Below are 26,113 nucleotides of genomic sequence, written 5' to 3'. Positions count from 1 at the left end.
ATTTGAGGCAACTTTAGGATATAGTTTGGGTGTGTTTTCCAGCCCAAATCTCCTGTTTAAATGTAATCCCCCATGTTGGAGGTGGGGCTTGGTGGAAGGATTATGGGCGCGGATTTCTCATGAATAGTTTAGCACCATTCCTCTTGGTATTGTCCTCCCAATAGTGAGTGAGTTCCCTGAAGTTCATCATTTAAAAGTGTACAGCACCCCACCTTGTCTCCTTTTCAAGCTCTTGCTTCACCTTCCTCCGTGATTTTAAGCTTCCTGGGTGGGGCCTCCCCAGAAGCAGACGCTGGTGTTATGCTTTCTATACAGCCTGTGGAACCATGAGCCAGTTAATCCTCTTGTAAGTTACCCAGTCTGAGGTATTTACAGTAATGCCGGAAGCGATTAATACAGTTTATTTGCACAAATAGCAATTTATGAATCAGAGAACACCCAGCTATGATTTGTTGTTTGGGTGCTCAAAGGAGGGTCTTGGAACAAAAAGGCTTCTTTTTTTTTTTTTTTTTTTTTTTTTTTTTTAAGAGGTATGAGGAAGCAAACCAGATACAATATTTGATTGGTTCCAGTTACGTATTGCATTTGCAGCCCTCCGGTGGAAATGTCCTGATTATGTAATTAGTTTTTTATTGGCAGCTTGTGATTGGTTAAGCCTAAGGTTTTTTTGTTGTTGTTTTTTTGTTTTTCCTCAAAGTTAGTAATTTACAAAAAATTCCTTTGACGTAGTTAGGTTTCCTTGGGCAGAATCCCAGGGCGCCATGGCCACTTCAGCCTAATTGCTAGCTATGTAATTATTTTAATGCTCCACAGGGTCGTTGGTTTTCTCTGCATTTTTCAAATGTTTGGCAAGCAGGGTCTCAAATCTAAAACTGTTCTCCCAGCCTAACTGTTCTAGGGACTGTAGAAAATTCTACATTTCCAATTTCTTTCCCACATTCCCAAATGCCAACTATCCCTCTCCAAATCCCATTATGAACTATCAGTTCTTTATTTAATTTTAAAACGGATGTGGCATTTTAGTTGTTTATTTTTGTTTAACAGAGCCGTGGGTGGCTCTTTTTAATATATTCGTCTGTTTGTGAATATTTCACAGGACAGAAAAGCAAAGAGTAATCACCTGACACTCTGCGCATCTCCTCTCATCTTCTCTAGGCACCCGAGCCTTCCCAGAATGTCTTTGGAAAACTTTGCAGGGTCGTGTGTCCTCAACCACTCTCCTGTATTTTCCTGGTTCCAAGTATTACAACTTTTTGGGGATGATCCAAGACACCCACAGGACCATGTCTCTTGGAGTATCTAGCAAACACTAGCCCCTGGGTCATCTCCTTTCACAGAAGAGCCGGAGGTATTGGGTGGAGCCTCTCAGGGGAGCAGCTGGATGCCCTAGTGCTGAGGACAGTTTCCTGATTTACCCTTCCTCTAAAAAGCTAACCGCTTTAACATTAAGATTTTTTCCCTCTCAACCCTAGTTTTCTTTTCTTGCAGACACGCTGGTGATCAACCAATCAGGTGCTGGTATTGAGGGGAAAAGGCAGAGACGCATCTTGCTCTCTGGTTTCTCTCAGGCTTGTGAAGGAGAATAACTGTCCCAAAGTACAGGAAAGATCCACCCTAGTGAGGGAGTGTATAAATTTGCAAAGCAAAATACACATCCGCCACACAGGGGGCAAGTGCAGTGTCTTTTGGGAGAGTGATGATGAAATACTTTAGTGAGCAGAATGGGGGTGGGGGGAATCTCTCAAGTGATTGACACATGAGTCTAATACATCTGTGTTCCAGTCAGCACTACTTCTCCCCGTGTTTGTCGCCTTGAATATATATGTTCACTCCAACTTCAGTTTTTCATTAATTGTGTAATGGATTTTATCATTAGAGCTTGAAAGATTTAAAAAAAATGTTTTCCAAGAGAAAAGAGGTGGATTTAGAAAAAAATAGTTTATATTCCATTGGTTAAAAATTCTCATTTACCTTTTATATTTCGCACAGTGAGCGTAGTAAGATTCTGAGGTCTGTTCTATTTAGTATGATTTCAAACAGAATCCCAGGGCTTAGCTTTGGGAATGCTACCTGGGAAAAGACATAGAGGAAATGTCTCTCTCATGATGCCTGCAGAAAAATAAATACATATCTACAAGAAAATGTAGTAGATTAACACATAAATTACAAAACATTCATGAAAACATCAGTTTCTGTCTTGTGCACAGTGGAGAATTTGTGACTGTGGCCAACTCATTTTTTAAAAAAATTTCTGCTTCATAGGAAGTATTTATGTGTACACAATAAAAAGGTACTTCCTACCATACATACATATCTTTGCTCAGGTAATATATATAATCTAAAGCAATATGATTGTCTAGTATAATCGTAGCCAGTGAATCTGTAGTTTTTTTTTTTTTTTTTTTTTTTTTTTGAGCTGCAATGGATGTAACAGTTTTATCAGTAATTTTTTCTAAGCTTATAAAAATATTTTTAATCATGTATTTGTGGGAGGTGACAACCTCACCAAGGCAAAAACATTTTTTCCAATAAAATGAATGAAGCTGTTTTTTGAAAGCCAGGCAGATAATTAGCAGATTTTTTTCAAATAGAATCTTAATCTAAAACAGATTGGTGGCCATGCCTGTGGAAAAGTTAGAGAGAATTTGTCCAGTGCTGGGTTTTTTCAGAGCTATGTATAGAGCGAGCAGTGACCAGATATTTTAAAAGACATTACCCTTCAATTTAGTGGCACAGGTACTGGCCAAGAAAATCTGAAAGGGTTCCTTCCAACAAATTTGGAGTAAATCTTTTTCTTCGTAAAAAGAGAAAATCAAATTTTATTTTTATATTATTAATATTAAAGCTAATTTTAGGGAAGCATTATAAACAGATGTATTCAATCTCAATCAGTTTTGACCGTACAAGATAAGATTTCTATAAACCTTTTATAACCCCTTAAAATTTTATTTTTCTCTTTCTTTCTCCAGCTTTCTATATCCATTAAGTTTACCTCATTATCTTTTTTCTTTCAATTTTACATATTTTTTAAATAACATCTAAACTCAGCAAAATTGCCTTTTCTTTAAGAAAAACCACATCCTCACGTCTGTTTCTAAAATATTTTTTTCATAAAGAAACACATTTTATTTTCTTTGTACTCTGTATGTAAAGTTGTTCTCTCCTTAACAATAGTTTTAGTTATTATATCTTAGGCAGAATTTTAATTTTTAATACTCTTAATTTATAGTGAAAGCCTGAGAAGTAAGCAATTTTAACTATTAGTCATGTACTAAAATTTTATAAATATATATTTTATACTTTTTAGAAACATAGGATTTTAAATGGAAACATTTTTATTGTGGAATAAGACATACTAACAGATTTTAAACTTATATTTAAAAATTAGTTTAATTTTTAACTAATGAGCTGAGATCTGGCCACTGCACTCCAGCCTGGGCGACAGAGCAAGACTCCGCCTCAAAAAAAAAAAAAAGTATCTTAGCATTTTATTACTTGGGGATAATTTAGATGTTTAATGAATAGCCATCATTTAATGTGACTTAACAACAGTCTACGAGTGTAGTTTCCATAAAGATTTGAGAAACTAAGCACATTACAAAACAATTAGTATTGTAAGTTTATAAACTTTTGTCCCATTTACATGTTTTACTTATTTATTCTTAACAATTATTTTTGTAAAATTTCACGAAACAGACTAATCTACTCATCTAATGTTAAACTTCCTATTATCCATTTTTATATTACCATGTTGGGCAAGTATCATAAAAGCAATAAACTTAAAGTTAAATATATACATATTTTGCTGAGAAGTCAGAAGACATTGTTTTTTTTATTAAACCAACAATATTAAACTAGTCATGTTTACCAAAAGATTTACTCAGTTCACATATTCTTGAAAAATATTGGGCTTATTTTTTAATTCATGAGCAGTTATCTTTAAGTTAATTCAATACCATGTAGATAATATACAAAGACATTTATAGACATATATATATATGTAGACACAACATATAACTTACTCATGTTTCTATCTAAAAGCCCCAGAGAGGGAGTTCATTGTAAAAGGTAGTAGAGCTTCAGACCTCAAAAGAACCTGTTTACCCACAACTCTGGGGGCTTCATGAAGAAAAACAGAGGTACCCTGCCAAAAAGGAGAAGCCTATGGTGCTTTATCTGTGCTCTTCAAGGGGTCTCAGGCTGCTAGAAGTTTCCTTTAGTTGTCCTCTATAGTGACAAAAGGTTTTAAGTGGAACGTGAGACACGTAGAAGGAAATGGAAGAATTAATTACAGAGGAGACAGTTGGAGAAGATTTTGTTTTCCAAAAAGCCAGTGAAGTTCATTATTCTTGGCAAAAATCACGTCGGCAAGAGAAGAAACAAGCACATAGAGATAGATACTAGTTTAGGGAGAGAGAAATTCAGTTAACTAAAGACCTTATATGTGAAAACCGTAGGCCTCAAATACGTGTGCGTGTGTGTGTTTGTGTGTACATATATATATATATAGCCTGTCAATTTTAAATAAATGGACTTTTGACTGTAGAGCATTTAAATTTTTTAAAATTATTCTCCTGCCTCAGCCTCCCAAGTAGCTGGGATTACAGGTGCCCGCCACCACGCCTGGCTAATTTTTTGTATTTTTAGTAGAGGCGGGGTTTCGCCATGTTGATCAGGCTGGTCTCAAACGTCTGACCTTGTGATCCGCCTGCCTTGGCCTCCCAAAATGCTGGGATTGCAGGTGTGAGCCACCGTGCTCAGACAAAAACATTTTTTTACTTGTCTTTTTCTTTCTAAAATTTACATCAAGAAGGAATTTTGGAGATGGGGCATTTTTGTTTCCTGGAGGACTAGGGTAATCACTATTCAAAGCTGTTTCTCTTTGAAATTTTTCAGTAAATAGTTTTCTTTTTTCCAAACCACAGTATATGGTTTTATTTAGTTCCAGAGAGAAGACTAAACAAACAAAACAACAAAAGTTTCTATTACACTCTAAATATAAACTGAAATTTTAAATTAAAGGCATACCTGAACTGGTGACTAAAAACCAACACAAACATTCATGAGGCCAAATCCAAGAAACCCTGTATGACTATAAAACTTCAAAATAACAAAAAAATTGTAGCTCTTCTATAATCAAAACTTGTCCTAAGAACAGCTTACTGCAGATGGCTTGAAATCTGTATTTTCAGGCCACATTTTTTAGTATCTCAGCTTCTCAGCTTACCATCTACCCGCAAAGGCCAGACACAAGATTTTAAGAAATGGTTGGTAAAACAGGAGAACGAAAGCTGTCTATGGGAGTAGACAAGTTTGCAAATGTGGACTCCAGAAGGTCAAGAACAAAAATCAAATAATAAAAACAAATACATTAGTAATTATTATGTATGTAATGTTTTTGCCTAAGCTAGAGATAATTCATTGAGAAATAAAATTTTGAGGTTTGGTCTAAAAATACTTGTTTTTTTGTTTTTTTTTTCTAATTTGATCTCAGCTGGAATGCTGTTTTGCTAATTCTCTGGATGTTAACATTTCAAATCCATGGTAAGATTTACATCTCCGAGAGACTGAGAAAAGACTGGAGAAAGTTAAAATATGTATTGTAAATCCTGCAGCAAAGTCAAACAGGCAGTTTGAAGTGTAAAAGTTTTTTTTTTTTTTTTGAGGAAGTGAAAGAGCCCTCTTAAAATGTACTTTGAAATCTCTTATTAGAATTTAGCCAGGCAAAACAGAAAGAAGGCCTTTCATTAAATTTCATTCTAAAACCTGCCTTTTCCAATTGCACATGGAAATATATTAATTTAGAAATGTCAAAAGACCTTCATTTTTCTCATTGCATTTTGGGGTCATCTGAAGTCATGTCGGTCCATTTACTCAGGAATTTGCAAGATGAAGCTCCATAGGTATTATACATAAGTTCAGCTTATGTTTCTAAGGGATGTTACCTAGAACGAAAAGCATGGTTTTGATGATCAGTTTTCCGTAATTTAGAAACTTTTCAAAGGTGATCATGGCCAGAGCAGTGTGCCAGGTCTAAGTGTGCTGTGTATGAGCATCACTCCTCCAGGTGTCACCCAAGAGTTGCTGATTATTGTGCTGGGTGAGAAATGCTTATGTTTACTTTCCAGCTTAGTTAAAAGTTTCTGCAGGTGTAGACCCTGTGAGACTGGTACACATCATTGAAAATCATCCTAACACCTCTACGAAGTCTCAAGTTGCCTAGAGCACCCAAATGAGTCAGATAAAGAAATTGCCTTTTCTTTTTGGGATGAGAGAATTCACTCCCAGGCACCTTTTGGTTTGAAGGTCCCAAAAAGTCAAGTTCAAATTAGAAGCAATAGAAAACAGCTGTGTTTTTAAAAGCATGTTACCTAATTTAGAACAAAAGAAGTAAAACCACCAGGGCTAGACTGCCAATATTATGACCCAGATTTTCTATCTTGAGACAGAAGCAGAGAAAGCAGTTAAAAAAATTGAAATTAAAACTCTAATGTTAATCAAAAATGGAAATCTTTTTTCTAGAAAGTGAGGGTTGAAAAGAACAGCTCAAGCAAAGTCTTGACCTCACGAAACAGTAGGGAGATCTGAAATCAGGAGGATTCACCCCTTAAACTCAATGATGTACTGGGAGCTGGAAGAATACAAGGGCTTCTCATTGGCTAGTTTCTGAGTTCAAGAGGGATGTTGGATGGTTGGGGATGTCCCTCTGAATCCTGCTCACAGCACCACAAATATCAATCTAAAGGAAGAAGCAGGGGCAAAAAAATAAAATTTTAAAGAATTTACTTGAGCCAAGGTGTGGACAGCTGCCTGGAAGACTCAGATGCATGTTACCTAAGATATGAACTTTGGCCTTTTTAATACGGTTTATAAAGTAAAAAGCAGAATAAATAGTTGGCCATTGTAAGAATTCTTATTAGTTTGCAGATTAATGATAAGCTATATGTTGTTGAACTACCGTCTATGAATTATGGCAGAATAGTTAGGTTAATTTATAGCTACTCATGCCATCAGTAAGTCTAGATTTCACATAGCAAGTAGCTTCAAGAAGTAATTGTTTAGCTTAAGGATGTAGATGGGGAGTGATATGGTTTGGCTGTGTCCCTACCCACATCTCATCTTGAATTCCCGCATGTTGTAGGAGAGACCTGGTGGGAAGTAATTGACTCATGGGGGCAAGTCTTTCCCTTGCTGTTCTCCAGATAGTGAATACGTCTCATATCTGATGGTTTTTTATAAACAAGAGTTCCCCTGCACAAGTTCTTGTTTTTTTGTTTTGTTTTGTTTTTTGTTTTTGTTTTTTTGCCTGCTGCCATCCACATAAGATATGACTTGTTCCTTCTTGCCTTCCACCATGATTGTGAGGCCTCCTCAGCCAGATGCCCAGGCAGAAATTTGCTGCAGGGGTGTGGCCCTCACGGAGAACCTCTGCTAGAGCAGTGCGGAAGGGAAGCCTAGTGGAGCTGTGAGAAGAGGGCCACCATCCTCCAGACCCCAGAATGGTAGATCCACTGACAGCTTGCACCGTGCATCTGGAAAAGCTGCAGCCCTCAATGCTAGCCCATGAAAGCAGCCAGGAGGGGGGCTATACCCTGCAAAGCCACAGGGCGGAGATGCCCAAGGCCACTGAAGCTCACCTCTTGTATCAGTGTGACCTGGATGTGAGACATGAAGTCAAAGGTGATAATTTTGGAGCTTTAAGATTTGACTGCCCTGCTGGATTTTGGACTTGCATGGGACCTGTAGCCGTTTTGTTTGGCCAGTTTCTCCCTTTTGGAGTGGTTGTATTTACCCAGTGCCTTTACCCCCATTGTATCTAGGAAGTAACTAACTTGCTTTTTGATTTTACAGGCTCATAGACAGAAAGGACTTGCCTTGTCTTGGATGAGACTTTGGACTGTTGACTTTTGAGTTAATGCTGAAATGAGTTGAGACTCTGGAGACTGTTGGGAAAGCATGATAGATTATGAAATGTGAAGATACGAGATTTGGGAGGGGCGAGAGACAGAATGATATGGTTTGGCTGTGTCCCCACCCAAATCTCATCTGGAATTCCCACATGTAGGAGGGACCCTGTAGGAGGTAATTGAATCATGGGGGCAAGTATTTCCCATGCTGTTCTCTTGATAACGAATAAGTCTCATGAGATCCGATAGTTTTTAAAGAGAAGTTCCATTGCACACATTTCTTTTTTGTTCTGCCTGCCGCCCTCCACGTAAGATGTGACTTGTTCCTCCTTGCATTTTGCCATGATCGTGAGGTCTTACCAGCCATATGGAACTGTAAGTCCAATTAAACCTTTTTCTTTTGTAAATTGCCTAGTCTCAGGTGTGTCTTCATCAGCAGCATGAAAACAGACTAATACAGGGAGTGGGTAGGACATGACTGCTTCTTCATTTTTATGCCTCTGGGCCTAATAATTTAGAGGTTGCTCACATTAATCAGATAAAAAAGTTATATCTAATTTCTCATTGTTAATAGATTATGTGTATCCAGCACAGGGGTGGAAGCAATAGGGGGAGAAGGCTGTCCTGGAACACACACCTGGGCATAAATACATGAGCTGCCAAGCTTTGTGGAGGAGGCACAGATGTACAGCAGGATTTAGTATATGCAGAGACTCTCTCAGTAAGTAGCTGTTTTGGGCTGTTTTGGACTTGCAAGGAAAACCATGCCCTGGATGCAAAGGTAGCCTTCCCTCAATGCTCACCCATGTCTGAAAGCACACCTCAGTTTCTGGTTGGTCTATGCAGTGAGAGAAAAACTTATCTTCAGGTTTGTCTTCAAAAGGAGAGAAAGACAAGATTGCTTAGAACTTCAGGACTTCAACTTGCTGGGGTATATGTTTCTTACTACAATCACATTCTCACACTGACACAGCCCTTGATAATATGCTATGACCAAGGCTCCATACAGGCACACAGAGGTCTTTCTTCTTCTATATTAAAAGCTGCTGAATGTTCTGATAAGATGGTGGCATGAGGCTATTTACCCTGTGCCCTATAAATAAACATAGCTGCTCTGTCTGTTATTTTGCTATGACAAGTAAAGTCACAGGGAATAACCTCAGAAATACTTCTTTAACGTTTGTAAAGCTCTGTTGCATGGTATAGTCACAGAACTGAGTTTGCAGGGTTCAAAGTTAATGCTTAGGTATTTTGTATATTTTCTTCTAATTGGATTGCACAAGAGTGTTTTTTACATCACTGAATATTGTGGAATTTTTTACAACTGAGAGGTAAAAATAGGTATCTCTCTGTAGTCTTAGTGTACATTTCTATTTCTATATTATTTTCAAATTTATGAGCCAACTGCCTTTATTCATCAACTTTTTGTCTATTATGTTAAATACCTAAAATTGTGTTAAAATCGATGTCTCTAGGATGTTACAAAAATTTTTAGCTTATTTTTGTGTCTTTTAAAGTCTTTTAAGGTTGTACTTTTATGTTTTACATACCTCTTTAAAATTTTCTCCTAGATGTATTTATTGTAGCTTTGGTAATGTCATCTTTCCCCCCTTATTATATTTGTTAAATTTTCATTGGTTTTCTATATTAAAATTATCAAAAATAATATTGTAAAATATGCATAACATAAAATATATCATTTTAAGCCATTGTAAGTGTACATAGGCCGGGCGTGGTGGCTCATGCCTGTAATCCCAACACTTTGGGAGGCCCAGGCGAGTGGATCACCAGGTCAGGAGTTTGAGACCAGCCTGGCCAATATGGTAAAACCCTATCTCTACTAAAAACTATAAAAAAATTAGCCAGGCATGGTGTCACATGCCTGTAATCCCAGCTACTCAGGAGGCTGAGGCAGGAGAATCTCTTGAACCTGGGAGGCAGAGGTTGCAGTGAGCCGAGATTGCACCACTGCACTCCAGCCTGGGTGACAGAGTAAGACTCTGTTTCCAAAAAAAAAAAAAAGTGTACATAAAGTTACAATAAAGTACATTCACACTGTTTTGCAACCATAACCACCATTCATGTTCATAGTTCTTTTTGTCTTGCAAAGTTAAAACTCAATGTTAATTTCCTAGTCTCCACTGTTATAACCACTGTTCTACTTTCCTTCTCTATGAATTCTACCATTCTCAATAAATTATGTAAGTGGAGTCATACAGTATTTGTTCCTTTGGAATTGGCTTGTTTCAGTTAGCATAATGTCCTCAAGGTTCAGCATGTGTAAAATTTATTTTCCTCTTTAAGGATTAATATTTCATTGCATGTAAGTAACGCATTTTGTTTATTCATTGCTGAAGACGTGGGCTGCTTCCAGCTTTTGGCCATTGTGAATAGTGCTGCCATAAACACAAGCATACAAATATTTCTTCAATCCCCTGCTTTTAATTCTTTTGGATATATATTTAGTAATGAAATAGCTGGATCATATAATTCTATGTTCTAAACATAGAAGAACGTACATTTTATGTTTGTTCGTTTTTTAAGAAATGTCCACATTGTTTTTTATAGTGACTACACCATTTTACATTTGCACCAGGAATTAAAAATCATTCTAATTTCTCCCTCTTCTTTTTACCACTTGTTCTTTTAGGGATTATGCTGTTATTTTTCGTATAATAGCCATTCTTATGTGTATGAAGTGGTATCTCAATATGATAGAACATGGATTTTTATATTTATTTCATAAACAGGTTTATTTTTTATGCTGCCACTATGCTAAATCTTGGTATTTGTTGAATTGCTTGGGTTTCTAGGTATAGTGTATCATCTACAAATAGAAATCGTGTTTTTATTTTTTTCCTTTGGGAATCATGTTTGATAAGGCCAGGCACTGTTCTAAGAAGTGTTAAGATAGTAACTCATGACATCAAAATACAGTGTGAACAGGAGTGAAGATATAGACATTTCTAAAATTACAGCTGAGAATGTGACAAAAGACGTCTAATAGAGAAGAAAGTTGGCTTTAAAAAGGGCCTGAAACTTATTCCCACAATTAAAAAGTCAACTTTTATAAGTTATACAGCCTCTTTGTGTCTCACAGCTTTCATTTGTGAAATAGAAATAATAATAACAGATTATTTATTTTATTGTTGAGTATGTTAAAAGACAGAAGTAATATCCTGACTTGAAAATTAAAATATTTATTAGTGTAATTAACTGAAATAACAGTAATAAGAATATGTCAGTTACTGGAATAGTTTAGATAATAGTTTAGTAAGACCATCAACATTTTAATTCTATAAAAAATGTACATCTTTCTGTTTACTCTTTACAAAACTGCTTAGTCACTCTCTATTACTTACTGAAATTTCCTAATTCTTAGTAACTAGGCCTTTCTAGGGCCACCTAAAATAAACAAACAAAAAAATACTATTCATAATAGGAAAGACATAGAATTAACCCAAATCGCTTTCAAAAGTAGACTGGATAAAGAAAATGTGGTAGATATATAACATGGAATACTATGCAGGCATAAGAAGGAAAAAGATCATGTCCTTTACAGGGACATGGATGGAGCTGGAAGCTGCTATTCTCAGCAAAGTAACACAGGAACAGAAAACCAAACACAGCATCCTCTCATACTAATAAGTGGAAGTGAACGATGAGAACTTGGACACATTGGGGGAACAACATACCCTGGGGCCTGTCAGGGGGTGGGGAGTCAGGAAGAACAGCTAATGGGTGCTGAGCTTAGTACCTGGATGATAGAGGTTGATCTGGGCAGCAAGGCACCGTGACATACACGTATGTAACAAACCTGCACATCCTGCATATGTACCCCAGAACTTAAAAAGTTTGTGTATTTATGTGTGTATGTATGTATGTATATGTATTTATTTAGAGACAGAGTCTCGCTTTGTCGCCCAGGCTAGAGCGCAGTGGCGCTATCTCGGCTCACTGCAAGCTCCGCCTCCCGGGTTCACGCCTTTCTCCTGCCTCAGCCTCCCGAGTAGCTGGGACTACAGGCGCCTGCCACCACGCCCAGCTAATTTATTTTTTGTATTTTTAGTAGAGATGGAGTTTCACAGTGGTCTCGATCTCCTGTCCTCGTGATCCGCCCGCCTCAGCCTCCGAAAGTGCTGGGATTACAAGCGTGAGCCACCATGCTCGGCCAAAAGTTGATTTTTTAAAAAAAGTAAAAAAATAAATACCTAAAAGCTGGGGTATTTGTGGTACAAAAATTCATAGTAAACACACCCAAACTATTTGAAAACAACATAATCTTATCTGTTAATGCAATTATATTCTGCTTTGTTACTTATATATTATAAAATATAGATTCATGGCATCATTGCCAAAGGCTTCCATCTATTCCTACCACATGTCCATTGTTGCTGATTTGTTCTTTTTTTTTTTTTAATTCGTTCATTTTCCAACAAAACTGGGATAAATATATATCTTCATGCTCATGCCATAATAATTTCTGACAATATGCCCTGAGTACTCAAAAGGAAATGGAGTTGTTTTGCTGATGTTTTTGACACTTGGGTCCATCATCTACAACAAATAACATAAGAGGAGCCAAGGACACGTGTGTGCCTGTGAGTCACTCAGCATGTGTCAGGCAGGCCCTGGGCTGAAGGGAGGCTCCAGGCGTCTCAGAATAGGGAGGTTCTGTTCTACTGCACACAGACTGTCACACTGTAAATTGTTCTGTGATTCCATGTTTCCCCCAAGACCAACAGGAACTGAGGACACATAGGAAATGAGTTATGAGGGCAGATTCCTTCTCCCATTTAGCTACCAGTATGAGATTCTGCCCCCGCTGGACACATGCACACTATGTAATAATGTGCTCACACACCTCTTAGGACAAAGCTCTATGCTCACAAATTGCATCTACATTTTCTTTGCCCTAGAGTTTTCAGCCAAATACAGGTTCCTAGAGGACTTTAGACTTATCCCTGTCCCCAGATCCTCAATCTGTGACTATGATCTGCTCCATCCAGTCAACTGGGCTTCTGAGTCACCTGATCACAGTCCCTTCTACCTGCATAGACACAGAAATAAGCCAGAGCCTAACCGTTTCTGAGTCACTATCTGTAACACAAATTAGTCTTTCCCCTAACTCTGGACTATCCCCTGCCTATAGGTCCTGTGAAACTAAATAATTCAAAATTTAAGCTATTTGATACTCTAAATTATTCCGGGCCTTAAAGGAATGTAAATACAAGATCTGGGTAATGTGACAGGCAGCTGTAACAAGGCAGTGTAACCTTTGTTTTTCTGTTTATGGATTATACCTACTTCTACATCTGCATTCTTTTGTCAGGTGTTGTAAATGGCTGAAATGCCCCATGGAAGACCTCTTTCCCCTTCACTATTGAGTTTCATTGTAGATTAACCTCCCTCTTACCTGTGGCTATTGCACTGTCTTAAGATGAAATGTTAAAATACACTCTTAGGTTGAAAAGGAAAGAAAAACCAGTTGTAAAAAAAGAAAGTTGGAAAAATACACTGTAACCAATTAATTTTTTACAAATCTTAAACCAGGCTTGTATAGAAAACGTTGTCATCTTGTTCAATTTCTTTGTTTTTTGCCTGTAGAAATAAGAACTTGACTTTCAGCTATGAAGCACTCATCTCGTTTCACTAGAGCCATTGTCTCCTGGGTGACTGTTTCTAGCTTTTCACTTGAATAAACTCTAAGATTGGATTTTGAGGCTTTGTTGATTATTCAGATTATTTCACATTAACAGTTCTTCATAGCATCTTTCTTCTGCCTTTACTTCCTGACTAAACCCTCTTTCATGTGAAAAATTATACCCAATACCACTCCTCGGGTGCCTGACTCAGATGCCTACTGGAAATCAGATGTCCATAAATTCAAGGTCATGGCCTTAGACTTGGCTGTTGTAAGGGCAAATACAAATTAGAAATACCAGACTTAATTATCCAACTTGAAGATAAGATAGTTTGCTCTCCTTTTAAAACACAATTTTAGAAAAATTTTATATGTAAATTTATTTTGTGTCTATTAAATATATGTACATCATTTAAATAGGTAAATAGGACTTTGTCAGTCTTTTAACTTAGAAATGTCTTTCTGTAGGATCTGGAAACCATTGTATTGAAATGTAAATGGTTTACCTTTCTGTCAGACGGTAGGTAAATTCATAAAATATTATGAAGTCAAGGAAAGCTTATTTTGCTTTTGAATATAGCCAATTTAAATTTTCATTGAATACACCCAATATACATATAGGCTTCTCAATTACCCAGTTAATTTAGGATGAACTATATATGACAAATTGTGCTGCTAAGTCTTCTACTTAGACTAAATATGGTGATTTTTATTTCTGCTTTTGTAATCTCAGCAGATTGCCTATGATGGATGTCACATTGTGGTTTAATTATGTAAAAATAGATAATTTTCTTTGTCTTCTACCATTTTAGAGTATCTCTGAGGTTGGAGATAATTTTGTTTTTAATTATGTTTCCCAAACACTGTACAGAATTACCAGACAGGATATAAACACAGGAGGTATTTACAAGGCTTTAGTTCAGAGAGGCTTTTCTCTCTTTGGCTTGCCCCAAAATCTGCAGGCAGAGTATTTATCTGCGTATTTTTAATACACAGTCCCTTCCAGAGCAGTTCAGCCAGATTTGTAGAAAAATAGCTTCACAGCACAGCAATCAACCATTCCAGCTCCATCTTTCAATGCACTTTGGCACCTTCAGACCTGAAAGTAATTTCAACACCATGGGACCCTGAATCTCAAATCTTTAGCCAATGGGCTAATGTTTTGTAAATTTTACCTTTTCAGAAAATTCTAACTTTTCATTATGTTTCTTTTGATTTTTTGGTTTTATATTCATTTATGTCTGCTATAGTTTTTATTGTTTTCTTCTAATTTTGGGTTTGGTTTGCTCTTGTCTAGTTCTGTATGATACATCATTAGTTTATTTGGAGATTTTTTTAACTGTTTTGATGTAGGCACTTACTGCTATAAACCTTCTTAGTACTTCTTTCATTGTATTCATAGTTTTGTTACGTTTTCATTTTCATTTGTTTCAAGAACATTTTAAATTTTTTTCTTAATTTCCTTATTGGCCCACTAGTCACTCAGGAGCATATTTTAATTTCTCTGTTTGTATAGTTTCCAAAGTTTTTTCTGTTAGTGGTTATTAGTTTTATTCTATTATTGTCAGAGAAAATACTTGATATAATCACATTTGGGGGGAGATTATTTTAGGAGTTATTTTGTGACCTAACTCATGGTCTATCTTTGAGAATAATTCAGGGGCTGAAGTGTAGCATTTGTATTCTGTAGCTTTTTGATGAAATGCTTTGTAAATGTCTTTTAGGTCTATTTGGTTCATAGTATAGATTAAGTTCAATGTTTATTTGTTGATTTTACTCTCTGGATGATCTATCTCCTGCTGAAAGTGAGTTGTCGAAGTCTCTGTTGTATTGGGGTTGATCTCTCTCTCTTTAGCTCTAATATTTGCTTCATGTGTCTGAGTTCTCCAGTGTTAGGTGCATATAAATTTGCAGTTGTTGTATTCTCTTGCTGAATTGGCCACTTTATTATAATAACTCTCGTTGTCTCTTTTTATAGTTTTTGTCTTGAAGTCTGTTTTATTTAACATAGCTATTCCTCTTTTTTGGTTTCCATTTGCATGGAATGTCTTTTTCTGTCCCTTTATTTTCAGTCTTTCTGTGCCTTCACAGGTGAAGTGTATGTCTTGTAAGAAAAAAGTGTCAGGTCTTGGGTTTTTTTGTTTGTTTGTTTTAACCCATTTGGCCAATTTGTGTCTTTCGATTGGGGAGTTAATTTATATTCAGTGTTGTTATTAATAAATAGACACCTGCCATTCTGTTATCTGATTTCTTGTTGTTTTGTGTTCTTTTCTGTCTACTTTTCGCTCTCCCATTCATCCTGTCTTTCTTTTAGTAAAGATGATTCTTTCTAGTGGTATGTTTTAATTTTTTGATTTTATGTATGCATGTCTATTACAGGTTTTTTTTATTTGAGGTTACCATGAGGCTTGCAGATAACATCTTACAACCCATTATTTTAAACTGATGGCAACTTAACACTTATTGTAAAAATGAACAAACAAGAAAGCAAAGAGAAAACTAATAAAAACTACAGTTTATCTCCCAACTTTTTAACATTTTTTTGTTTGTATTTATATCTTATACTGTCTATGTCTTAAACTTGTTGTGGTTAGTATGTTTAATAACTATAAATGCCTCAAAAGTAGAAATATGAGTTATGGCCTTGAGGTAGAGAGTTATTATTTTTAATAATTACAAGTAGTTATAGACTAATCTTTCAGTCTTCTCAAAATATGAATAGTTTACACACCACATTTATAGTGCTAGAAAATTTTGTCTTTGTCTGTGTCCTTCATATACCAGTGAGTTTTGTACCAGACGTTTTCTTATTGATCATTAATGTCCTGTTTGTTTAGATTGAAGAACTACCTTTAGCATTTTTTGTGGGACAGGTCTGGGGGTGTTAAAATCTCAGCTTGTTTGTCTTTTTTTTTTTTTAATGGTAGAAGGATATTTTTGCTGGATGTATTCTAGGATGAAAGTTCTGGCCTGTAAGATTTCCACTGAAGAGTCCACTGTCAAACATATTGGTGTTTGTTTGAATGTTATTTGTTTCTTTTCTCTTGCTGCTTTTAGAATCCTTTCTCTTTGACCTTTGAGAGTTTTATTAAAGATCTTCAGGTCATCATACTTAAGTGAATTGTGTTTGGTATTCTATAACCTTCTTGTACTTGAATACTAATACTTTTTTTTTTTTAGGTATGGGAAGTTCTCCTTATCCCTTTGAATAAACTTTCTACCCAGAACTTTTTCTCTACCTCCTCTTTAAGGCCGTATTTCTTAGTGTTGCCCTCTTGAGGCTTTTTTTTTTTGTGTGTGTGTCTCATCTGGCTGTATCTTTTCAAATAACATGTGTTCAGACTTACTAATTCTTTCTTCTGCTTGGTCAATTCTGCTGTTGAGAGACTCTAATGCATTCTTCAATGTCATTTGAATTTTCGGCACCAGAATTTTTGCTAGATTCTACAAAATGATTTTAATCAATTTATCAAATTTATTGGATCAGATTCTGAATTTTTTTTGTTGTTGTTGTTACTTTGAATTTTGCTGAGCTTTTTTGAATTTCCTGTCTGAAAGGTTACATATCTCTCTCTCTTAGGATTTGCACACTAGTGCCTTATTTAGCTCATTTAATGAGGTTGTGTTTTCCTGAATAGTCTTTGTGGATGTTCATTGATGTCTGGGCATTAATGAGTTAGGTATTTATTTTAGTTTTTGCATTCTGGGCTTTTTAATACCTGTCCTCCTTAGAAAGGCTTTCCAAGTATTCAAAGGGAATTGAGTGTTGTAATCTAAGTCTTTGATCATTGCAGTCATATCTGCATTAGGGGACACCCCAACCTGAATAACACGGTGATGCTTGCAGACTTGTAGAGGTACCACTTTGGTGGTCATAGGTAAGATCCAAGAGAGTCCGTGGGTTACCAGGCAGACTCTTTTTCTATTTTTTTACATTCTGCCAAATAAATGGAATCTTTCTCTGTCTCCATGCTGAGCTGCCTGGAGCTGGGGTGGGTGTAACACAGGCACCCCTGTGGTCACCATCACTAAGACTACACTAAGTCAGACCCAAAGTCAGCACAGGACTGGGTCTCACGTAAGGCCCACAGTGACCACTACCTAGCTACTGCTGATATTCACTCAAGACCCAGTTTCTCTTCAGGAGGTGGTGAATCCAGCCAGTCTCATGTCCTTTCCCTCAGGGCAGTGAGCTCTGTTACCCACCCTGGGCTGGGGGTAGCAAAATGCCATTTGGTAGCAAGAACATGGAGTCAGAAACCTTAGGAATCTACTTGGTGCCCTATTCTGCTGTGGCTTTGCTGGCACTGAGGCCGTGAGACAACATCCTTCCTACTCTTTTCTCTCCTTTCTCAAGCATAAGAAACCACTCCCCATGACCACCACCACCCATAGCCCACAGCAAGTACTTCCAGGCTACTGCTGATATCCTCTGAAGACCTAAGGGATCTTCGGTCAGCTTGTGGTGAACTCTGCCCGGCCTGTTTCTTTTGCTTCAGGGAAGTGAGTTTCTTTCTGGCCTAGGGTAGTTCCAGAAATGTCATCCAGGAGCCAAGGCCCGAAATCAGAGACCTCAGGAGCTGTCTTGTTACAGCCACCCCACTATGGCCGAGCTGGTAATCAAGCTTCAAGACAAAGTCTCTTCTTCTTCCCTCTCTTTTCCTCAAGCAGGAGTCTCTCCACATGGCTGCCACAGCTTGGATTGCACTGCACTGGGTCTCACCCCCTGAAGGGATGCAGCAAGTACTACCTGGTTACTGCTGATGTTTATTCGTGGCCCAAGGGCTCTTTAGTCAGCAGGTGATGAATCTGCCAGAACTGGTATCTTCCCTTCAAGGCAGTGTGTTCTCTTCTGGCGCAGGGTATGTCTAGTACTGTTACTCAGAAACTAAGTCCTAGAATGGGGGCCTCAGGGCTTTTTCTGGTGATGTATTCTACTATGGCTGAGATGATGTCCCAGTTGCAGGACAACGTTTTTTTTACTCTTCTCTCCCCTTTCCTCAAGTAGAAAGAAAGATTTTCTCCTGGAGCTGTGAACTGCGCTGCCTATACCTGGGGTAACGGTAATGCAGGCACTTTCTTGGCCATCCCAATTGACATCTCACAAGGTCACATGCACTTCAAGTTTTCCAGCTCTGAGCCTAGCAAAGCACCCAGTGGCTTAGACTGCCTTTCAAGTTTATTTAGAACCCCAGAGTGCTTTAGCCCATGGTGGTGGGGCTACCTGAAACTCAGGTTTTGATTACTGAAATGGACAATTCCTCTCTGACTAGGGCTAGTCTGAGTACTCCCTCTGTAGGCTCTGGCTGAATTCTGCCCCATGCTGCTTTCTGCTGTGACAGGCAGCACTGAGTTTTACTGCAAACTCTCACAATCACTGCACTCTTCCTTCTGTAAGCACATGGATTTTCTCTCTGCCAAGCTGCACTGCCAGGGAATGGAGGAGGGCTGCTGTTGGCAATTAACGGCTTTCTTTTTTACCCTCTTCAGTGCCTCTTTGGTGCTAAAACTAGGTCCTGTGATCACTCCCCAGAGTTTTTGCTCTTATGAAGATGCTTCTTATTGGGATAGTCATTCTATTTGGTGTTTTATCTGGGGGATAATTGCTGGAGGATGCTATTTAGTCATCTTGTTCCACTTCCCCTGCAGCCATGTTGTTTGAATTAAGTGCCACATGTGTGGCTAAGGTGAGCCCAGGGTCAACCACGAGTGCTTTCATTCACGAGAGGTGAGTTTAGCTTTAGTTCCAAATGAAGATCATAGAGACTGCTCTGCTTGGGTTTGGTAGGGGCAGGTCAGTGTGGCCCATATTCCCATTGCTGCAGTAGAAATTGCTGGCATCTGTAGCAGAGAAGGGCAACTGAGTGTTGAAAAGGGGAAACTCACATTTTGGTTTTTATGTAGGACTTTACTGGTTCCGATACTCTCTTGTGGTAAAGGACAAAGGCAGACTTTATCTGCAATTCTAGGTCCTTCTGCCTGTGGGTGTGGTTGCTTCGGGGGAAGGAGTTTTGCTCATGCTTCAAAGGCATATTCTCAAGAAACAGGTGTAATTTGTGCAGATAATCACACCTGGGAAGGGATCACAGAGAAGGAGAAAAGGAAAGAAATGGCTTATTCTGAGGTGCATGTGTCTCAGGTCAGAGACTGTGTCCACTTTTTCTCTGAAATATATGTGTAGAACTTGCAAATGTTTACTTCTCTACTATCGGGGGAACCCGCCCCCAATATGTCAACATAGGTTCCTTCTATTTTCCATAAGTGTCAGCCAGCTGAGAAATAAAGAGAAAGAGTACAAAGAGAGGAATTTTACAGCTGGGCCATCGGGGTTGACATCACATATCAGTAGGACTGATACCCACCTGAGTCTCAGACCAGCACGTTTTTATTAAGGGTTTCAAAAGGGGAGGGGGTGTAAAACAGGAAGTAGGTACAAAGATCACATGCTTCAAAAGGCAAAAAGCAGAAAAAAGATCAGCTGCTTCTGAGGGAACAGGACAAAAGGCAAGACAGAACTACTGATAAGGGTCTAGGTTCAGCTGTGCATGTGTTGTCTTGATAAACAACAGAAAACAGGGTTCGAGAGCAGAGAACCGGTCTGACCACAAATTTACCAGGGTGGAGTTTTTCCCTACCCTAATAAGCCTGAGGGTTCTGCAGGAGACCAGGGTGTATCTCAGTCCTTATCTCAAACACATAAGACAGACACTCCCAGAGCTGCCGTTTATAGACCTTCCCCCAGGAGTGCATTCCTTTCCCAGGGTATTAATATTAATATTCCTTGCTAGGAAAAGAATTTAGCGGTATCTCCTACTTGCACGTCCGTTTATAGACTCTGTGCAAGAAGAAAAATATGGCTCTTTTTGCTGGACCCTGCAGGCAGTCAGATTGTATGGTTGTCTTCCCTTTTCCCTAAAAATTGCTGTTATTCTATTCTTTTTCAAGGTGCACTGATTTCATATTGTTCAAACACACATGTTTTACAATCAATTTGTACAGTTAACACAGTTATCACAGTGGTACTGAGGTGACATACATTCTCAGCTTACAAAGATAACAGGATTAAGAGGTTAAAGACAGGCATAAGAAATTACAAAAGTATTATTTGGGAACTGATAAATGTCCATGAAGTTTTCACAATTCATGTTCCTCTGCCGCGACTCCAGCTGGTCCCCCTGTTCAGGGTCCCTGACTTCCTGCAACACTCTACTTGTGATGTTTTGCCTTATCAGTTTAACTCCTTTTTCACTTTTTATTCTCATGATAGTCAAGGGACTCTGAGAAATACTTTTTCCTTATATACCTGAGTCTTCTCCTTATTCTCTACATCCCAGCTTTTAATTAACCATGAAAATATTGTCACCATGAATTTATACCTGCAACATTACAAATGTTTCTTTTGTGGCTGTCGAACATGGAAAGGTGTGGAGGCCCAAGATTCCTGTTTGAGATGGGATCAGGTCCTTGGTTTTCAGTGAAGAAGGAGACCATGTACTGTTTAGCTTCCATTAAATGTATGCAAAACTGCTTATAAAAATGCACATTTAACGAGAATGGTCTTTATTGCCCAGGATAACTCAGAAAGTTCTGAATAAAAAACAGAAGAGACTTCCTCTCTAGGATACTAAAACAAGGAAATAGAAGAGGACACAAACAAATGGAAAAGAAATTCCATGCTCATGGATAGGAAGAATCAATATCATGAAAATGGCAATACTGCCCAAAGTAATTTATAGATTCAATGCTATTCCCATCAGGCTACCATTGATTTTCTTCACAGAATTAGAAAAAAAACTTTAAATTTCATATGGTACCAAAAAAGAGCCCATATAGCCAACACAATTCTAAGCAAAAAGAACAAAGCTGGAGGCATCACACTACCTTACTTCAAACTATACTACAAGGCTACAGTAACCAAAACAGCATGGTACTGGTACCAAAACAGATATCTAGACCAATGGAACAGAACAGAAGCCTCAGAAATAACACCACACATATACAACCATCTTATCTTCAACAAACCTGACAAAAATAAGCAATGGGGAATGGATTCCCTACTTATAAATGGTGCTTGGAAAACTGGCTAGCCATATGCAGAAAACAGAAACTGGACCCCCACTTCCTTACACTTTATACAAAAATTAACTCAAGATGGATTAAAGAGTTAAATGTAAAACCTAAAACCGTGAAAACCCTAGAAGAAAACCTAGGCAGTACTGTTCAGGACATAGGCACGGGCAAAGACTTCATGACTAAAACACCAAAACAATGGCAACAAAAGTCGAAATTGACAAATGGGATATAACTAAACTAAAGAGCTTCTGCATAGCAAAAGAAACTTTCATCAGAGTGAACAGGCAGCCTACAGAATGGGAGAAATTTTTGCAATCTATCCATCTGACAAAGGGCAAATACCCAGAATCTACAAGGAACTTAAACAAATTTACAAGAAAAAAGCAACCCCATCAAAAAGTGGGCGAAGGATGTGAACAGACACTTCTCAAAAGAAGACATTTATGCGGCCAAGAAACAAAAAAAAGTTCATCATCACTGGTCATTAGAGGAATGCAAATCAAAACAACGAGATACTATATCACACCAGTTAGAATGGCGAGCATTAAAAAGTCAGGAAACAGATACTGGCAAGGATGTGGAGAAATAGGAACGCTTTTACACTGTTGGTGGAAGTGTAAATTAGTTTAACCATTGTGGAAGACAGTGTGGTGACTCCTCAAGGATCTAGAACCAGAAATACCATTTGACCCAGCAATCTCATTACTGGGTATATGCCCAAAGGATTATAAATCATTCTATGAAGACACTTGCACACGTATGTTTATTGTAGCACTATTTACAATAGCAAAGACTTGCAACCAACCCAAATACCCATCAATGATAGACTGGATAAAGAAAATGTGGCACATATACACCATGCAATACTCTGCAGCCATAAAAAAGAATGAGTTCGTGCCCTTTGCCGGGATGTGGATGAAACTGGAAACCATCATTCTCAGCAAACTAACAAACTTACAGGAACAGAAAACCAAACACGGCATGTTCTCACTCATAAGTAGGATTTGAACAATGAAAACACATGAACACAGGGAGGGAAACATCACACACCAAAGCCTGTTAGCAGATGGGGGCAAGGGGAGGGAGAGCATTAGGACAAATACCTAATGCATGTGGGGCTTAAAACCTAGATGATGGGTTGATAGGAGCAACAATCCACCATGACACATGTATACCTATATAACAAACCTGCACGTTCTGCACATGTATTGCAGAACTTAAAGTTTAAAAAAAAAAAAAGTTTAACCAAAAATTAGAGATTACAGAACATGGGAGATATTTGTAGCTTAAATTTTGCTTAAAACTGATGTTTCTTCATGACTAGACTCATATTAAGTTGACCCTTTTTGTGTTCATGTTAATAATAGCACAGTAGTCTTGTATCCTTTGTTAATCAGCACCTGATACAAATTTCTTTTAATATAGTTGATCTTTATTTACTTGGTAAATATGCTCTCTGACAGATATTTTTCACTCGAGTTAATTGTTTTTCTCTTTATTATTGATAGGTACCTTGGGGAGTTTTATCAAGTGATGTGCAAGAACAAGATTAAACCATATTTAATCTGATAGCTCTTCTTTCTTCTTACCTTCTCTTTGCATATAGCTTGCTATGGAAAATGAAGGCTCTCATCTCTCTTTACTGGTCAAATAAACTAAAAACCTAGGCTGGGCCACTTACTGAATTTTTGACAAAATATTCTTGGGCTAGAAGCAGTAATATCACTGGCAAACTTCTTAGAAATTTTGAAACTCAAGCTTTACCCTAGATTTTCAGAGTCAAAATCTAGGTTTTAACAAGATCATTGCTGTACACAATAAGATTTGAGAAGGATGCTTTTACTTCACCATGAAGTTTCCATATGGGAACTATAGACAGCTTAACTTGCATTATGTAAGTATAGCATTAAGAAATGTACATGCCTGTGTTAATGTTCTTTATTTTATACAGTATCACCAAGAAAAGTATTGCACATACACTGGTTTCATGATCTTATTCCATCTTTTCTTAGAGGTAAAAATACAGTAGAGAATATTTCTGTGCTAGAAAGTATCCTATTGAATAACTCCAGTAACTCATATGAGTCAGAACCAACTCTCTTTACTCTCATTTTACCTGATGTCAAATCAAGAATTCTTTCTATAATCACTTGGTAAATATGTTTTGTTTTCCAGGGAGTGTTGACATTCAGGGATGTGGCCATAGAATTCTCCCCAGAAGAGTGGGAATGCCTGGACGCTGCTCAGCAATGTTTGTATAGGGATGTGATGCTAGAGAACTACAGAAACCTGGTCTCCTTGGGTGAGAATAACTTCAATATACAACTCATATTCTACGTTAAATATTTTCGTTTCTTTTCTTTTTTTTTTTTTTTTTTTTGAGGTTCTGCTTTGCATAAATAAGTTTCAGAATCCTGCTTCAAAAAGAAAAAATTGGGTATCTGTTGAGGTAGAAAATATAATCTTCAAGATGTTTCATCTTAACATTAATCTTTCCCTTTTTTGAGCTCATCTGTATACTTCAGTCTAAATTAGCGGTGATATCAGAAATTTAGTAGCATGAAATATTGTTACCCACACCTAAAAATGCATATTTTACGCTGATTTTTGATTCAGTATTACTGGGCAATAGAGCTAAGAAGCACAAATTTAAAATACTTTCTAAATATTCTAAAGTCTCTGTTAGGAAACAGTATATTTAAATTAATTTTCTAGAGTCTTCTATAATGTTCTTTCTTCTCTACTGAGCACAGTACTAGATTGGTAATTGGATTATCCTAGCAAGAGTCATGTTATTTTTTTCTAATAAAACAGGTCTTGCTATCTTTAAGCCAGACTTGATGACCTGTCTGGAGCAAAGAAAAGAGCCCTGGAAAGTGAAGAGACAGGAGGCAGTAGTCAAACATCCAGGTAGGTGGGAGTAAATGAAGCAAATGACACAAATGATGGAACCCAATGTCAAAGAGGAAGCCAGACATTTAAACGTGCTTCCAGAAACTCTGCTCCAGTGGAAATAGTTTCTGAGAAGCCTTCATTTCTTTCTCTTGCTTTAACATAGGGACATTTTTTGTCCCATTCTTGTGAATTTTCCAAGCACTGTACTTCCCCTTCAGTAATGTGTGTGTGTGTGTGTGTGTGTGTTGTTTTGTTTTTGTTTTCAGTTTACATTAATGAAAGTCTTTCATGGCTTAAAAGAAAATGGGTGATTTGACTGCTTTTCCATTGCTTTGGGGAAACAGCAATATTTGTATTTTTGAGAAACTCTATATTAAACCATTTTTTAAGTTCTCTTTTTGGATAATGTCTAAATATATAAGTTTTGGGGATATTGTAATTTGGATCAGAAATTCCAGGAACACCACAAGAAGATGTATGCTTCCTGCTTTATAATTTTCTGTTCTATGGAGCCTTCAAATGTGATTTTACAGAAATGTATACTCAGTAATTATATCAAAGCACTAAGCATCTCCCTAAATGAAACAAACTCTAAAATTGTGTTACGTCAAAATGTTATTCTTATAAAAACAAATGTTGGTAAATATGGCCAAATTCCTCAACTGTATGTAATGTAGTTCAATGTATCTACTTCAGACATTTATTAAATATACTATGTCACTGGGGAGCTTAAAACATTGCTGAGTATATATATATATATTTTTTGAGACGGAGTTTTGCTCTTGTTGCCCGGGCTGGAGTGCAATGGCGCAATCTCGGCTCACTGCAACCTCCGCCTCCCAGGTTCAAGTGGTTCTTCTGGCTCAGCCTCCCTAGTAGCTGGGATTACAGGCATGTGCCACCACACACGGAGAATTTTGTATTTTTAGTAGAGACGGGGTTTCCCCATGTTGGTCAGGCTGGTCTTGAACTCCCAGCCTCAGGTGATCTGCCTGCCTCGGCCTCCCAAAGTGCTGGGATTACAGGCATGAGCCACTGCGTCTGGCCTGCTGAATACATATTAAACTTCAATTTTAACTTTAATTTTAATTTTAAATGACATCATTTTGTGATTTTATTTAGTATAAAGCTTACTGTGATTGTGTCATTCATATGTATATATATAAACACATTTATATATGCATGTGTATGACACACACACATATAATCCCAGTAACGCGAATTTTTTTCACAAATAATAATTGAATACCTATGTATTATATACAATGTATTGATTTTATATGTGTATACATAATGAAATGATTATTACAGTTAAATTAATGAAAAAACACGTTTATGACCTTACGAGTTACCTTTTTTGTAGTGAGAACAATTAAGATCTCTCAGCATGTTTTCAGCATACATAACAGTATTACTTTCAGTATTCATAAAGCTGTACCTTAGGTTACCATAACTTATTTGTCCTTTAACTGAAAATTTGTACCATTTGAACAACATACTCCCCTTTCTTCACCTCCAGGGCCTAGCACTCACCTCTGTATTCTCTTCTCTTGGGAGTCCAACCTTATTATATTCTCCATAGAAGTGAGATCAT

General features: G+C 37.4%; 1 protein-coding gene across 4 annotated transcripts in view; it reads left to right on the top strand.

The window, feature by feature from the left end:
• LOC103226025 (uncharacterized) overlaps positions 1-26,113 on the top strand; it is a 48,259-nt gene that overhangs the window by 953 nt on the left and 21,193 nt on the right. For 2 of the 4 annotated variants that reach the window (XM_007981240.3, XM_007981239.3), the window contains exons 2-3: positions 23,800-23,926; positions 24,439-24,534. In XM_007981240.3, coding sequence (XP_007979431.2) covers positions 23,800-23,926; positions 24,439-24,534 — 223 coding nt within the window. Of the gene's footprint in view, positions 1-23,799; positions 23,927-24,438; positions 24,535-26,113 lie in introns of those variants that run through there. The other 2 variants (XM_007981243.3, XM_007981241.3) reach the window with 1 other exon arrangement.

This window comes from Chlorocebus sabaeus, chromosome 21, assembly GCF_047675955.1.
Source record: "Chlorocebus sabaeus isolate Y175 chromosome 21, mChlSab1.0.hap1, whole genome shotgun sequence".
Lineage (NCBI taxonomy): Eukaryota > Metazoa > Chordata > Mammalia > Primates > Cercopithecidae > Chlorocebus > Chlorocebus sabaeus.
The sequence above is the reverse complement of the archived record's forward strand: the minus strand, read 5'-3'. Positions and strand labels throughout refer to the sequence as shown.